General features: G+C 35.8%; 2 protein-coding genes across 2 annotated transcripts in view; one reads left to right on the forward strand and one right to left on the reverse strand.

Annotated features, from left to right (window-relative positions):
* Positions 1-14,351, reverse strand: part of PLCZ1 (phospholipase C zeta 1) — a 58,338-nt gene extending 43,987 nt beyond the window's left edge. Inside the window, exons 1-4 of the mRNA XM_069849844.1 lie at positions 14,338-14,351; positions 13,609-13,732; positions 9,582-9,816; positions 1,667-1,868 (exon numbers count right to left, since the gene is read on the reverse strand). Coding sequence (XP_069705945.1) covers positions 1,667-1,868; positions 9,582-9,816; positions 13,609-13,732; positions 14,338-14,351 — 575 coding nt within the window. The remainder of the gene's footprint in view (positions 1-1,666; positions 1,869-9,581; positions 9,817-13,608; positions 13,733-14,337) is intronic.
* On the forward strand, positions 14,350-15,582 carry CAPZA3 (capping actin protein of muscle Z-line subunit alpha 3). Its single transcript, XM_069849758.1, is given in 7 exon segments — positions 14,350-14,431; positions 14,820-14,893; positions 14,895-15,030; positions 15,033-15,125; positions 15,128-15,226; positions 15,229-15,436; positions 15,438-15,582. Coding segments are annotated over 7 exon segments (837 nt in total).
* The last annotated feature ends 1,570 nt before the right edge of the window (positions 15,583-17,152 follow it).

Here is a 17,152-nt window from a genome sequence, read left to right on the forward strand (position 1 = left end):
AAGAATAATTTTGGAATGATGGCAAATCGTTGCTTAAAATAGAAGAAGAAATGTTAGAAAGGGTCATTTTTATTACTATACTAGGATTTGCCTGCTCACTTGAGTATCATCATACTTAAAAATAACTCCATTACACATACAGAATCATGTTGCTCTTCGTCTCTACATAATTCAGTTGTTCTCCTCCATACCTTATTTCTAAGAGGTAGTGTTGAAGTTTCTTGGATGCCTTAAATTTACCCTGTTTTAATTTTTAATACGTTAATGCCACTCCTTAGAGGTCTTAGGTTTCTAATATTTGGCTTGTTACTAATTAAACATTTCTCGTGGACTATTTTACCTAATTACCAATCTGTCTTTTTACATGCTGCCCTTTACATGCTAACAATATCTCAAAGATGCTTCTGGCTTATTTTAGCATGTTACATTTTCCTTATACAATTAGTAGATAAAGAGGAAGAAAGGGTGTTTTATAGCCTCTTTGCAATTATTTTAAGCAATGCGATATTAATGTCACATCATTTTAAATACAGTTAGAAATAAATTCATTAGTGTTTGTGATGTTTGCCAGTGATTATAGAATGTCCAGAGAACAACCAAAACAAAAATGTTAACATAGATGATGATCCAACTGATTTCACTTCACATAATGAATACAAACTAGTAGGAATGCTGGTTGCCTGTCCCAAATTCTTCATGCTTTCTATACCCCTCTATATGTTGCATTTATTGCATAACCCATTTACTCCTTCCCTGATCATTTCTTCTAAATGTGTCCTGACAATAAGGCATCCTGGTCAACTTCTTCTCTTGGTGCCATACAATGTACATTGAATGACAAAGTTTCTTCTCCCTCCTAGCTATGGTCATGTTCATAGAATCATAGAATCATAGAATAGCCAGGTTGGAAGAGACCCACCGGATCATCGAGTCCAACCATTCTTATCAAACCCTAAACCATATCCCTTAGCACCTTGTCCACCCGTAGATCCTATCCCTCCTCACTAGCCTGTCTCAAGGGAGAGGAGCAGAGCAGCTCCAGCCCTTTCCCTTCCCTCTGCCAGTGGAGCAGATGGTCTGCAGGCTCCTTGTAGGGCTGCCGACAGCACAGGGGAGCTCACAGCCCCAAAAGCCACGCAGTACTATTTCACCTTATTTTTTGTTGTTGCTGCTTTGCCAAAAGCCACGCAGTACTATTTCACCTTATTTTTTGTTGTTGCTGCTTTGCAAACTACACTGATCACAAAAATCCTTGACATACTCCACCATACTGTGCACCTATGTCCTATATATTGATCAGAGTAGAGTTTGCCTGGGAATTTAGCATTTATTTTAGGGAGTTTTTTACCTTTACAGGGCATATTGAGATTAAAAACTGATTTAATCTTAAACTGTGCAGCATAGTATAGGTATCGTTTTCCATGAGGTAGGTTTTTTTGAGGTGTAGGTGGAAAAATAGATTGTTTCTAGACTAAGAAGAGATAGTTTGTCAAATAAAATACGTTGAAAAGTGTACACACAAAATAAAATACCACTCTTACATTCTCTCTTTGTAGCTTTGATATTTTCATTCCTAATTGCCAAGCAGGATTATATGTGACTTAGTATTCATTTAAAAAAAAAAAGCTGAATGATGTTTAAAATATTAAAAGATATATCAAAATACCTGGTATATCCCCATAAATCACTGGGCCCTATCAGCTGGTCAGATACCAAGTAGGTGTTGTGAGAAGATGAAATAAAGTAGTCACATAATGGGTGGTTCATATCTTGGTAGATGGTCTTGTGATCTTTTCTAAATATCGAACAGTCTTCTGAACTCATGTACCTTATAAATCCTTCAAGTGACATCTGCTTTCTTTTCCTCACTGGACAAAAAGAAAGCAAAAATTTCCAGTGTGAAGTTAAACTGAAGGTTATATCTGTGTACTTTCCATAATTTTCAATAGCAAGTTCTCAACATTGCTAAAGGTTATGCAGCATAACACTTTCCTGTAATTTTAAAATTTATGACAAACAACATAAACACAAACATCAGTTTTGTGCAGTTCTGGAGATCAGTCCCTGCAGTTCAAAATTCTGAAAGGAAATAAATGTGTTCTGACATTTTTATTCTCCTGTGGACACCAGTAAGAAGAGTTTGCATTAGTCCTAATTAAATAGCAAGGAAAATACTTGTTATTTAGTTTTGGAAAGTGACATGTCAGTCAGTGCAGGAAGAGGATCTGCTTTTCTTTGTAGAAAGAATGGAAACTGTTCTCAAAAATATCAGCTGAAGGCTGTAAAAATAATCTTGGAGAAACAACGATTCCCAGCACAAAATTCCAAACAAAGACTGATGAAATAATGTTTAAATTAGAAGTATTCAAAATAAAAATAACATCTTAACAAAATAAATTACTGCCCACAAAGATGAATTGCAAATCAAGCTTATTTCATTACTGCATCTGTAACAAAATGTGCTAATTGTCTTCATACCAGTGATAGTCATCCCATTTGTTTTGTTTTTAACTGATTTAATGACAAACAGATCCATTATACCGCCAAATGCTGCTCCAATGTCATGTCTCAAATGCAATAATTTTGCAAATTATATAATCTCAGAAGTCAGCTTTGCTTCAAAACATAACCTGGGTTGAATTAGTCAGGGATTTTGCCCAGTTCTGGCTCTAAAATAACATTATTGTCAACATAGGAGGCTTAAGTAAAACAATTAACCCCAGATAACTTTGTATAATTTAAAGAGGTCAATGTATACAAATTTTTGACAATAAATAAATAAGTCATTAAATAACAGCAAAACCAAGAACTAAAGCACTTTTCGGACCTGTTAATTTTGAATACAGCTATAAAAATCACAAATTACATGTTAGTATTGCAATTATCAGTGTTCAGTATGTATACAGACTGAAAGTTTTCTATCCAAATAAGAATTTTTGAAAATCATTTCAATGATGGGAACACATATAAAATTATCATTTCTAAATTATAAATTTATTTGAACTAGACCTCAGGTGATGTTTTAAAATGCTAAACAGAAATAATGTAGAAAATAAGGTTGGAGGCCCTGAGGACATCACACATATATACACTGTTAAACATGTCCTACCCTGTTTTTTCCATCTTTTGGCTGAGTTGTTACTCTGGTCTCATTAATAGTATTAGCTATCTGGCTGTACTTAGGTAGCACATCAAGTAATTACTTAGTCTTTCCTTTAAATAATATATTTGCAGGATGACTTATTTCTACCCTGATGACTCTTAATAGTTGTATTTTATTTAGTAACCTGACTTTTTTGATTTATCCACATACACGTTATGCTGTTTTATACTGGTAGCAATTGGAATAAGTTTCTATTTTCCGAGCCTTTGTAAAACTTAGATTTTTTTTTTACATGTTGCTTAAAATAGAATACATTCATCCCGTATCCTTTATCTATAATGAATTACATGAATTGTAGACTTATTTCTTTTCAAGAGAAGGCTTTTCACCAATATTATCCAGTTTTCATTTCTGATTAATGTATTTTTCATGTTCTATATATTTCTGTGTTATTACAAGTTGGGCCAGTAAGTCCTCCTTTTCTTGTCTTTTTTTTTTAATTATTATTATTACTTTATTTCCTGATAATTCTTTCATGAGTTTTGTTAAATATATATCTCCTGAATTAGTGAAAAACACCAACTTTCCAAATTTCGCTTGTTTTCTGGATTATTTTTTATGCTCTCCTGGCTGTTCTTGTCATTGATAAAAGATAACTACAGCTTTCTCAAGAAGAGAACTTAGGTTTAGATAAATATGCTCATGACTATAATCTCCTAAAAGCAGAAACATTATAGCAGAAACATTATAAAGAAAATTTTTGTTACATATTTAGCCAACATGTCAGTTCTTTGACTTCAGTAAAACATTCAGCTCATGAGTCTAACCAATGAAATAAAAATATTTGTATTTTTATACAGCCTAATATAGGCCCTGAGCCACAGTTTAGTTTTGTAATGGCTTGTATCTCATAATTTATTGCCATTTTCTGGTGAACGTTTCCCTGAAACTGGATATTTACATGCTCCTTCACACCTCTGAATTCTTGTGCCTCATAAATCCAGCTTCAGACGTTGTCTTAATTGAGATTCTAAAGCCATTTTTCTTATTTCACTTGATTTTTTATGAAATCAATAGGAATTTGACTGAAGTCTCTACTTCGTTAAATTTTATTTACACTGGCCAAAGGGATCAATAGTTATGTCCTCCAAATGCATGCTCTCCCTCTTGCTGTCTCACACATACATGCACATACAAAAGAATAAGTTTGAAAGAATGTATACCCTAGGAAAAATACTGAAGATGTTTTTTTGATTCACAAAAACATTCTGGGTTACTCAAATTCTCTACCCAACAGATGCAACAAGCTTATATTGTTATTTACAAAGGAAGAAAGTTTTCCAAGACTGGATTTTATTTTTGATCTGGTTTTGTAGTACCTGGCAAGAAAATTCAGAAACTGGGACAGTCTTTGAATGGCACTATCCTGTAAATAATAGTGGCATGCCCATTCTCATCCCCACTGTGCCTCTAAACCCATACATACAAATACTGAATAACAAACAATAATTTTTTTAAAGAGGTATTTACCAAACTTAAAAAAATAAAGTGCATTTGGTTAGCATGTTTTCTATAATCACATTTAATGACTTGAAACTTCTATTCAAAATTAATTATAAAATGGAGACATAAACAAATGTTTGTGTAGAACAAAAGTGACATTTGGATATTAGTAAGACACAACTGTTAGATGTGAATCACATATTCACAACTTTTATGATCAATTCCATAAAATGGTTCCTTCAGCCAAAAATGCAAGCTTTAGCGCGCACACACACACACACAAATTCTGCCAATGCAACATTTTTCCATTAAACATTTAAATTGCACAACAAAAATGGAAGAGCAATTTATTACATACTGTGTCTGAACTAGCTACAGTGCCCTGAGGGTGTTAATTCAGAGTTATCTGTCTCAGTAGTGTTGAAAAGTATTCTCTCTCTGCACACGAGTGTTAGAGATGCACTAAATGTTATAGATGGACTTATCAAAGTTGTGTATAAAATGTCGTCACTGTTTTCATCTTAATCTTGACATGCTAGTGGTATTGAGTTTATCAGATAATGGTTGTTACTATTAGCAAACCAGTCAGTCAAGTGTCAAAATCTGCCCTTTTCCCTTTATGCAATACACAGGACAAGGATGGCAGATGAGTCCAACTGATCACCCTGATGAAGAATGTTCTATACCAAATTGAAAACGACAGTTACACAAAATGGTCTATCACAACACCATACGAATCAACTATCACATCAATCACATCCAAAACTTTCCAATGAATATGTTTGAGTGGGAGTATTAGTACACCCAAAGGAGCATAAACAATACAACTGTTATTTCATTCAGTAAGATTATTTCCAATTACAAGACAATTTTATCACAGACAAAGAAACAAACAAGAATTTCACTCAGTATCTAAAATTTTAAACAGCCATTAATTGAATTAAAAGTATAGGAACTTTCTTTCTGGTCTCAGAAAGTAATGGCACAAGGAATCAAAGGTTTTGTAGCTAATACTGGATAGTGAAAGTTTGTTCTTTCCACCATGGTGGGAACGATCAGAGCAGATATTCCAGGGTTATTATTCCAAAATGAGGACTTTTTCCTTCTTACGTTTATTTTCCTTAACCAGTTACTAATTCCACCCACTATCAAAGACTGGGAACCAACTGAAACCAACAAGAGTTAAACATGTAAGATTCATGTTCCACTGAACAAAACAGCAGCTCACAATAAATTGAAGTTAGTCTAGCTTTCCTTTTCTTAGCTTAGTGGCAATTTTTGCCTCAAGTTATGGGCAGTGAGAAACAGTGGCATTGTTACACGACAAGCTGAAGCAGCCTTCGATTGCTAAAGAATGTGCACATAACAGATTTAACAAACTTGCACTCATCTCAGAGTTTTCGTGATTCAGAAAGTGTGATCAGGCATCTCTGAAGCTCTTACACAGCGTTGCTTCTGCAAGTAAGTCAAGGGGACGTATAAGTTTGGGTTTGCAGGGGAAAGGGTTTGTGTAGTCACTAAATGACTCAAATGAGAGAAGTCAGTATAAGAAGCAGACAAGCAAAATGGTAGATAAGAAAGCAAAGGAAAATAGGGTTTAAAATGGTTTGTAACGCCAAAAACCAATTGATAAGGGGAAAAGATAAATATATGATGGAGAAGGCAGTGGATAAAGGAGAGTCCATGAAAATAAAGACATTAAAACACAAAAAGAAAAAAATGATAAATATATAGAAAATCAGAAAAGGGTTTCAAAGTAATAAATGTATGAAGGTTTTGCATAATGGTTTCAGAATATTGTTTTGATGACTTTAAACATTCATCACAATATAACTGGAGCTTTTCCTTAAAAAAAACAATGGCGGCCACACACAAACTCTTCCATGATAGCTAAACAGATGGGAAATTATGAGTTCTACAAATATAGCTGACTCAATAGGAAGAAGAACTCATTGGTTAGAAAAATATTGTCTGCAAAGTATTACCAAAATCTGGAAGAACCTAGCTTGAGCTCCATATTCTAGACTGAATTACTAGTGCTAGATTCCTAGTTAGTTTCCTTCTACTGCAAAAACAATATCATGGATTCACCGAGACAGAGTAAAAGTGAAATAGCTTTAAAAAAAACCTCTAAAACTGCTAGTCACAGTGTGGGCAGGCTGCAAATGAGGAATATAGAAATATTGCTAAGGCATGATGAAATGGTGTTTGGAATGCCAAAGCACAACCAGAATTGAAACTAGCAAGGGACATTAATGGCAACATGAAGCACTTTTACTACTGCACTGGCTGTGTTTTTAAAAAGGAGTAAGTGGACCTGCTGTTGAATAGTGCAGGTGATTTAGTGACGGCAAACACTAGTAATGTTAAAGTACTCAGTGCTGTCTTTTTCCATCTTCGTCAACAATTTGTAGGCTTTGTGACAACAGGCAGGATTCAAGGAGAGAAGAAACTACCAGCAGACAGAGATTAAGATAAAACAGAGATTACTGGAGAGAATTCAACACATGTAAGTCTATGAGACCAAATGAGGTGCATTTGAGAGTGTTATATCATTGCAAAGCTATTCTCTATCATCTTTGAAAGGCCATAGAGATCAGGAGAGGTCCCCGTGACTGGAGAAGAGCAAATGTTATACTCATTTTTGAAAAGGGCAAGAACTTGCTATGCTCACAACCCAGAAAGCTAATCATATCCTGAGTTGTATGAAAAAAACCACATGGCCAGCAGGATGAGGGAGGCCATTCTGCCCCTCTACACTGCTCTGGTGAGACCCCACCTGGAGTACTGCATCCAAAGTTGGAGTCATCAGTACAGCGTTGAAGCGATTCCAGAGGGAAGTCACAAAAATTATCAGTAGGCTGGAAGAGCTCTCTCCTGAGGAAAGGCTGAGAGACATGAGATTGTTGTAACACCTGGAGAAGAGAAGACTCCAGGGAGACCTTATCAAGGTCTTTCAGTACTTAAAGTGAGCTTAGAAGAAAGATGGGGACAGACATTTTAGCAGGGCCTGTAGAGACAGGACAAAGGGTAATGGTTTTAAACTAAAAGAGGGTAGATTTAAGCTCAATATAAGGAAGACAGTTTTCATAACAAGGACAGTGAAACACTGTAACAGGTGTCCCAGAGAGGCAGCAGAAGCTCCATCCCTGGGAACATTCATGGTCAGGTTGGATGGGGCTCTGAGGAACCTAATCTAGTTGAAGATGTCCCTGCCCATTGCAGGGGAATTGGAGTAGATGAGTTTTAAAGGTCCCTTCCAGTCCAAACTGTTCTATGATTCTATGTTTCAGTTCAGAGAACTACAGGTTGGCCATCCTAACCTTCATCCCTAGGAAAATCATGGTGCAAGAACTCTTGGAAACAATTTCTGGACCCATGAAGAAGGATGTGGATCTCTGTCCTTAGGAGTTTTCAAGTTTTGACTGAAAACAAGCCCTGAGAAACCTATTCTGAATTCACCATTACCCTTGCTTTTAGTAGAAGGCTGGAATAGCCAGCCTAGGTCCATTTCTATCTGAGCAGTTCCATCATTCAGTAGTAATAGATGCCTGTGTTTAGAGACCTACCCTTAGAAGCTGATCAGAGAATAAAATGGAAATGCGTTTCAGGTTCAGAGAGCACTAGATATATGTTTAACCCCAATAAAAGACACATGATGGGACAGATTAATAACCAGGCTTCATGCTTGCTGAAGATGCTACTGATCCACCCACTGCCTTTGCAAAATGTCTTCAATCAGAAAAACGACCGGTATTGTTACCGATCATATCCAACTGAGGGCAAACCAGAGTGTAACTGTTTAAGATTTCAGTCTTTCTTAGTATATAAAAAGAGACATAACCTTTTCAGTAGATACTTAGAAGCTGTTTGCCTCTGCGAAATACATGTTATTAGACTACTTCTACATTTAAACTTTCTGCCATATGACATTTAAATATAAACCTATCAAGTCCAAAACTATGAATGACACGAATAATAACGGAGAGTATTCTATTAAAGCAAATAGGAGGTTTAAAAAGTACAAAATGGAAGTAATGTGTCAAACTATAGTAGCACGTGTTCTTCCCATTTGTGAGACAAATTTTAAGCAAAAAGCAAAATGTTATGTCAACAACAATGTAACAATTTACATGAACCCCAAGAAGGATTAGAGCAATCTTGGTCGTGAAATATGGTTTGAAATGCAATGGGTTTAACTAAACTTCTTTTCACTTTATTGTGATAGTGGCTCTGAGTATTTAAACCAAACTAAATTACATGACGTTATGTTCTCACTTTTTCTAGTCTTTAAAAATGCTGTCCTCAGTATTCAGATTTTAATAATGACTTTTTTTGAAGTCATTATTACTGATTTAATTATGATTTATTTTATTTATGAGAAATATCCTGTGCTGAACAGACCAGCTGTTAACAAAACATAATTTCTATTTTTTTATTGCTGTAATTCAGCATTTACATTCCTCTAACTAATCAAGCAAAATTATTTTTGAACACTTAGTTAAACAAAAAAAATCAGTCTGGCTTCCTAATGATGGTCGTTCACATGTTGCAGTGGGCATTAAAAAGATTTAATGCAGTTTATGCTAGCTCATCTACAGTATGAAAATTGAATTTTTTTGGAAGCAATTTACATGTAGGGTTTGGACTGGTCTGTTGCAACAAGGAGTAAGTATGATGGATCTGCTATGTAATACAATATGCTAAGATTGAGCAATATGCTGTGTAAATTTATTGTCCTCTATTAATGGCTTCTTGTATTATTATATTCACAGTAAATTGAATTTTTTTTAAATCAGCCTTTTATACAAATGCTTGTAGGAGATATTGCACAACATACATAATTATAATTGTTTACATTAGTTTTCTTTAAAATGTTCAATTTGCAAAGTCAGGTGAGTATTCAAAAATATAAACACAGTTAATGACAGAACAACAATACCAGCTAGGAAACAAATATTTAAACTACACATACCTTCTTCAATGGGTTCATACTTCAAAATAATTTCTAAAGCAGTCATTTCACAATCTTTAGATTCATATTGTTCTTTCCTGAGAAATTCAATGAGCTCAGTGTCAGCTAGAAATTTGCTGTTTTGAGAGTAACTAGAGAAAAGTTCAAGAAATTCAGCTCTGTGTACAATGGTTCGATAAATTTCCCGGAAGTCTTCCATGTTAATTGTATTTTCCTTTCGTTTGTCAACTATTTTCTGGGGGGGAAAAAAGATTTAAAGAGTCAATACATGCAATTATACAAAGATACGCACAAAAATTCTATTATAACTGATCATAAGAACAAGAACAATAGAGAAAATCTCAGGCAACAGTGACTGCAATAGAATTAAATTCTTCTACTTCCAAATGCAAGTTTTAGATTTGACTTTGTGCATTAAATATATTTTATACAAATTAAAATGTACCATATGATATCATTAACATCTAAGTAATTATAAGGAACTTATATAAAATGTATATGGAATATTAAAATTCATTATGTAAAACCTCTAAAGTGCTATGCAGTATAATAAATCTGCAGCATAAAAATTATCAAGTGGAAAATACCTTTAGTATAATAACTCTCCAACAGCTACTTAAACTATATTTTAAATACTGCCAATTAAATTTACATACAACAAAAATAAAACAATAATCTAAAAAAATGAAATTAGGAAAACAAAATTATCATAAGATCCAAGTCTTTCAGTATATCAAATAAGAAATACTACTAAAGTTTGGAGACAAGATACTTCATAGTAACCTATGACATTGTGTTCCATTCTTAACAATCCAGAATGTTTAACTCAGGTTAATTATTCATACTTCCAGAATTCTAAAAATGTAGGCTTATTTTCATAGAGCTTACAAAATGTTAGCACATTAATTACTTCCAGTGCTTCAGTATAAAAGCCACAAGAAAAAAACAAAAAGGCAAAAGAATTCGAGGACAATTGTACTTTTTTACCATTTCTGCCAGGCTTAACAATTTCATTTAATCTTTAAAAGTTTCTACCTGAAATATGTGCCTATGAAATATAGACATTTCTAACAGTTTAGCTTGTATAATTCTTAAAATTTGCCAAATTGAGAGAAACTTTGGAAATTTACTGACAAAATTGCTCACAAAAATAAAAAATAAGTAGTGCCTCATTGCCTTATTGATTATCACTGCAAGATAACTATAATCCATAATTGTTGGCTCCTTAAACTGAGACGATCAAAGAGACTAAATTTCAGCATCTAATAACATGGACTCTACTATGATTATTACAGCTTCCCCAAAAGTGTCCATAAACATAAAATGGCGTATTTGAACTTTGGGTTATCTTTGATAAACACTTTTGATTACTACTGAGTTTGATTAGTTTTGAAAACACACCATAAAAACTAAAAGTCTAATGATATATCACTGGCTTCTTCCTATGCAGTACAGTTCCTACCAAGAGATGTCTGAATAAGTAAAGCAATAAAAGTAAAAATGCGCTAGATAATCAAAGCAAGTACAAAAGTAAATTTCATGAGGTGTTGTAGCCAAAAATTTTATAAGCCTGTAATTATTTGGTTTGAATATGTGAAAGAGACTTGTAAAAATCATTTTTAACCAAAATCACCAGCAAGAAACTAACTCAATACAAATACGAACAATACATATTTCGTTACTTCTTGAGAAATCCCACATCTAAGATTGATATCCTCAATCTAACTTTTAACATCTTTAAGAAAACTGAAAATTCACTCATAACTGTTAAATAGAAAAGAAAATAACAACATATTTTAGAATTAAGCAATCTATGAGGACTTGGGAGATGTTCACTTAGGCACAAAGTGAAGCTGGTCAAAAAAAATTTAATTGCATATCTCAGTGGCATCTTGATGAAATGCAGTCAATAATACTACACAGGAGAGCTTTGAAAATAATGTAGATATTTTTTAAAAAGCCTGCTATAAAATTTGTTTGGGTAGAATTTATTATTCTTATTTCTATTAATGTACATCAAATATTTGCTATTCTAAAAAAGAAGTATCTTGACAAAGTATTAGTCTTTAGAATAATTATATGAAAACATATTGTTTTCTAAAAAATCTTAATGTTCATAACTCTGATATTGCTCAAATGAGCATTACAATAAAATACGTTCAAACACAAGAGACAAAGAAAAAAGGAGATTTTCTATAAAAATTATTTTGATCATATATAACCATTTGATCAACCATTGATGTAAAGTCACTGACGATGACAGTAAGATTTCTTTCCAGACTGCTTTGCATTTTTACATGTTATTATACTGATGAACAATTTTAGCCCCAAAATTTCTGAATACACTCAGATATCTCTCAAAGAGCAAAGAATATCTAACAATACTGCTATAAATAACTAGATCAGACTGTTGAGTATATTATATTGTTAAATATAGCTAGATCAGATGTTCTATGCAGGTCACTTCCTCAAATAACTACACTCTTCTCTAGTCACAATTGAACTTTTTTTTCAAATTTCTGTCGAAAAGCAAAGTAGGTGAAAAAAATGGAAAGCAATTAGAAATAGTTTCAAGTTCTCATGAGAGTCTCAAGCCTGGCAATTCTCTCAGTGTGGTGCAAGTTCAAAAACCACAGTCAGCCTCTAGTAAGGGTTGAGTTCATGCTGCCAGTTTTACCTTGGCTTGACAAGGCAGAGAGCAAGAAGACAGGAACAAGACAGAGTGAGGAAATCTTAATGCCTTCCCTCTGCCTGCGTACCTGCCTGTCAGCATGACATCACTTAAAAGTTTCTGACTTGCTGTAGTTAATTCTTCTCTGTTGAATCTGGACAGAATCAGCCAGTTGGTTACAAAATTCTCAAAGGAATCACAAATATATATACGTATGTATGTGTGTATATATATCTGTACATATAGTCACTTGGCTTCATTTCCTCAGGCAAACAGCTTTACCCAACAGCTATGTTTGGTTAAAAAAAAAAAACAAAACAAACCAAGAAAGCTAGAAGGAAAAATCATACATCATTTGTGTAATTACTAGAAGGGACCTAAAGAACATGAAAAACCTGTATGTCCAAAGGCACTCAGTTTTGCAGTGTTTACTCACTGAGACTGCATCCCCTTGATGGTGGTTTGCTTACCTACACATAATTCACTTATTAGTAAGTCCAATTTCTAGCTGTATCATGGAACCTTCATAGAATTTCCTAAACATTGCCATATCTGAGTGCTACATACATTCCCAGGAATTACAGTACAATTCCTTTTCATTCAGGTATACCTTTTAAATTCTTCAGAAGACAGGCATGGAGGAAAACTGAATTAACAAGTGTTCTCCTGGCAAAGGATTTTTAGGAAGTCACTCTAATGGCTCTATCCAGCATCAGACAAGTATGTCTGGGATTGTTAGCTTGATCACAGAAGCAGCTAGATGGGATGAAACTAGAATGTTTTAAATTTTCTCAGGTGAGGTCATGTTACAGAAAACATGGGAATCAAGACCTACATACTTTCTGTCATCTTACATTATTTTGATGCGGTAAAGAGATGATGTTACTTGGGTGCCAGTCTCTTCTCTGAAGTAACGAGTGATAGGACAAGAGGAAATGGCTTCAGGTTGCACCAGGGGAGGTTTAGATTAGATATTTGGAAAAAAATCTTCACTGAAAGGGTTATTAAGCATTGGAACAGGCTGCCCAAGGAAGTGGTTGAGTCACTGTCCCTGGTGGTGTTTAAAAGAAGATGTGATACTTAGGGACACGGTTTAGTGGTGGGATGGCGCTGTTAGGTGAATGGCTGGATTCAATCTTAAAGGTCTGTTTCCAACACAAATGATTCTATGATTCTATTCTATTATTCTAATGCAACCACTCAATTATCTGTTTTACACAGAAACAAAAGACCTGAATGAGGCAAATTATTTGCTGATTTTGTACATTCACGTCTCAAAAAGAAAAAGTCAGCAGACATAAGACATTACTGTAACTGGACTTCTAATTTTTTTTAATTATTTAATTACTTCCTTACCTTGAAAACATGTTTTACATGTGCAAAATCCAAAGCTACTTGCAGATTTTCAAGCAGCTTCATTGTGTGGTCTAAATCAATCTTCCCATACCTGAACTCATTCTGAATGATGGACAAAAACCACGTATAAGAGGTCAGGTTAAGGAAACTTCTGGCCCATGTCACTGGCTTTTAGTAGAAGCTAAAGGGGGAGAAGTTTAAATTTTTTTAAACTTCAAAAGCTAACACTTTGATTTTCTCATATTCTAGAACTCCATTTTCTTCTGATTTCTGAGAATGCCGCAGGCTACGAAGCATGCAGGAAGATATTTTTGCTTCATGCCCAGAGACTCAGAGGGCAAAGGTGGCAAAAGAGGCCAGAGAAAGAGAAAAGGAGGGTGTGAAGGAAAATGAAGGGCAGTCAGGGTGAAGAAAGGAGTGTAGGGAGGGAGGAAGGAAATGTGAGGCAGCCAAGGGGATTCAGCAGCTGTGGGGAATGACAAGAGGAGGTGTGCCCAACACATCCCCTGACACCAAACTGGGGTTCCTATGCATGCACAGGCCAGACCTGAGCCTGGGGGGAAATCATAGAATAGTTTGGGTTGGAAGGGACCTTAAACATCATCCAGTTCCAATCCCGCTACCAAGGGCAGGGACACGTCCCACTGGATCAGGAAATAGGTGCATAGCGGGGAGGAAAGTCACAGGACAGGGAGAGGATGAGAAGGAGGTAGAGCAGGAGAAGGATATCTGTTCTCCTCCATGGCCGCCGTTTCAGATCTCTTCACTGCGGTGGCGCTAGCAGCATTTGGCAGGACATCACCTTGGCTTTTTCCAGTTCTTGGCAATGTCCTTTCCCTTCCCTTGCAGCCTCACACGCTTGCCAGGTTGTCCAGCACTCTTTCAGCTCTTGACCCCCTGTCCACACTTGCCCCCCCATCAGTGCTTCTCCAGGTGCTTCTGTGAGGTCACAAGCAGTGGGGCCACAGCACAAACCCCTGCCTGCCACCTGCCCCCCTCACCCCCACCGCCATCTTGCATCTTTTCCCTCCAGCACCAAGTGGATCCTGTGCCCTCCCTTCACCTGCAGCCTCCTGCCCTTTGGATGGCCGTCTTCCTTCGCATGTGCACAAGGCAGGAGCTGCATGAGCCGGCTAAGGTGTCTCTCATTCGCAACCTGCTGTGCTGATCCACTCTTAGGAGGTTTGGCCAGCTTGTCTCTTAGTCTTGAGATGTCTCTGCTGTGGTCCGAGATGACAAGCTGGGGAGGCAGAAGGCTGCCTGGGTAGGGCCCTGACACAACAACAAAAAACTTCACCCCTATCCTAATAAACAGGAGGACTGTGCTAGTGACCCAGTATGACAACTTAGGGGGAAAATGCTTCTTTGACCCCCAGGGCAAATTCTCTTTAAAGTTTGACCACCTGCATGGGGTAACCAGCAAGCCCAGCTGCAAAACATGATGCTGTTTGAGGGGTAGTAGTGGGCGGAGACTCTCCACAGGGGCTTGAAGGTCTACATGAGCTGCCACTTTACCGTTACCTGTTCAAAAAAGCCATGGGGAAGAAACAGATGTTTGTGGCTTTTCAGTATCAGCCTTCGAATCACTGGAACAGCTTCTGGAACTCATACTGGACTTTTGCCCAATTACCACTTAGATTACAGGGATCTTTCTCCTCCAGATAAACTGCTTCAAAGATGCCAGCCTTCACATAACTGTCAGCAAGTCTGCGAGTGAGAATCTAAACGTGATAGACCAAAACCAGTTTGCTGCAGAGTTTGTGAAATTTGTGAAAGCCAAGGACAGCAAGTTTCACATTGCCATTCTGGAAAACACCCAGGCTTTAGGGGAAAAATCTGTGGAGGGAACTCCCTGTTACTCACATTTCTATGAACTGGAATAAACTATTGAATGATCAGCATCTACACGTCAATGTCTCCAATACAGAAGTGCCCCCATGCTTACCAAAACACACTTTTGATATGGTGGCCTAAATAACAACAAAACAAAAAAAAAGACGAAAAAGAAATAATGGAAGTGCTCAGTTGATTTATTTCTGAATTACACACGAGAGTGTGGAAATTGCCTTCAGTCAACCACCCCTTTGAAAATAATTCAAGTCAGCAATGACAGAAAATAATTTGATGTATATTTTTATTTTCTTCATGCACTTTTCAACTGCTTCTAGAGGTGCTAGTAATGGACAAAATGTCAAAGGTAGTACTCACTACAGGTGAGCCAACAGACAAACTCTTAATTTCCTTTGTGAGTTTACTCAGTATTATATTTACTCATGTAACTTCATATTATATGCACCATTCGTTATAAGGAAATTGGATAAGGTCGGTTGGCTAACATACCGAGGCATTATTTCTAGTTTTTTTCATTGACACTAAAACCCAGAAAATTCATCCTTCACACTTTGCCTATGCATATCTCTCTGTATGCCCAGGAGATATCCTTGACAGAGTCACGTGGACAAAGGGAGATTAGTACACAGGAGGAATAAATTTCTTATACCTAATGCAGAAGATATTTCAGGACTGACCAGAGATGTATATCAGGTGTTACAGCACTACAGAATAAAGCAATGATACCTCCCTTCTCCCAGTGTTTATTACAAATGCTAAAGGGAAGTATGTGATTTTGTTTTACTTTCAAGCTATGACAGTGATGCTTTGCTAACATGTTTATTACAATAAATGAAATGCCTGCCACACTTGCTGTTTTCTGTAAAAATACCTTTTAATTAAAGTTTTATTGGAAACAAAGTTTAATTTCAAGCAGTAATCACTGGACTTTCTAAAAATATTGACAAGAACATTTAAATATTTTTATTACAAATATTAGATATTTTTAATGCCAACATGAAATTTTGCTTTTTCTCATCACTGCTGGTGCAGTTATGTTTTCACATGGGTTGAACATACTATTTTGTAAATACCAATCGGTTTCTTTATAGCTTCTGTGCTCAGACTGGCCATGATTGCTTCCATTGTCTCTGTTTTAAACCGTAGTGAAGAACTGTGCATTGTTATGGCTCTGGGGATAACCAGCATTATGTGATAATACTATCTTCAGGTTACTCTTCTGATAAAAAGACAATTTTGCATCTGTACTCACACCTGATTTGGGAGATTCCTTATTCTATACATCTAAATATGATAATTAATTACCCAGAGAAAGCAATAACAAAAAGGTGTCTAATATAAAAAATGTAATTCTTCATCATCCTGCATTGCAGATGGAAAATTCATATGCTCAGTTTTTATATAATATACTAATCCTAATTTTATATAATATACTAAGCCTTATTGCATGACACGAATTTGTACTGTTGCCAATATTTGAATGCAAGTGAAACAAATGAAAGAGTTTCAATGGAATTTCTTCAGATTTGCATTGACTAGATTGCACTTCATCTGTTTGTTCTTCTTTATGATCACTCAGCGCAAGGATTCTGGAAGTGCTGTACTAATTTATGTGCAGAAAGGTACTCATTAAGCAAGTTTCCTCCCCACAAGCAGAAAGCAGGCTGCTGCCTGTGTAACAATGTCCCTTGAC

The sequence above is a fragment of the Phaenicophaeus curvirostris genome, chromosome 1 (genome assembly GCF_032191515.1).
Source record: "Phaenicophaeus curvirostris isolate KB17595 chromosome 1, BPBGC_Pcur_1.0, whole genome shotgun sequence".
Taxonomy (NCBI): Eukaryota; Metazoa; Chordata; class Aves; order Cuculiformes; family Cuculidae; genus Phaenicophaeus; species Phaenicophaeus curvirostris.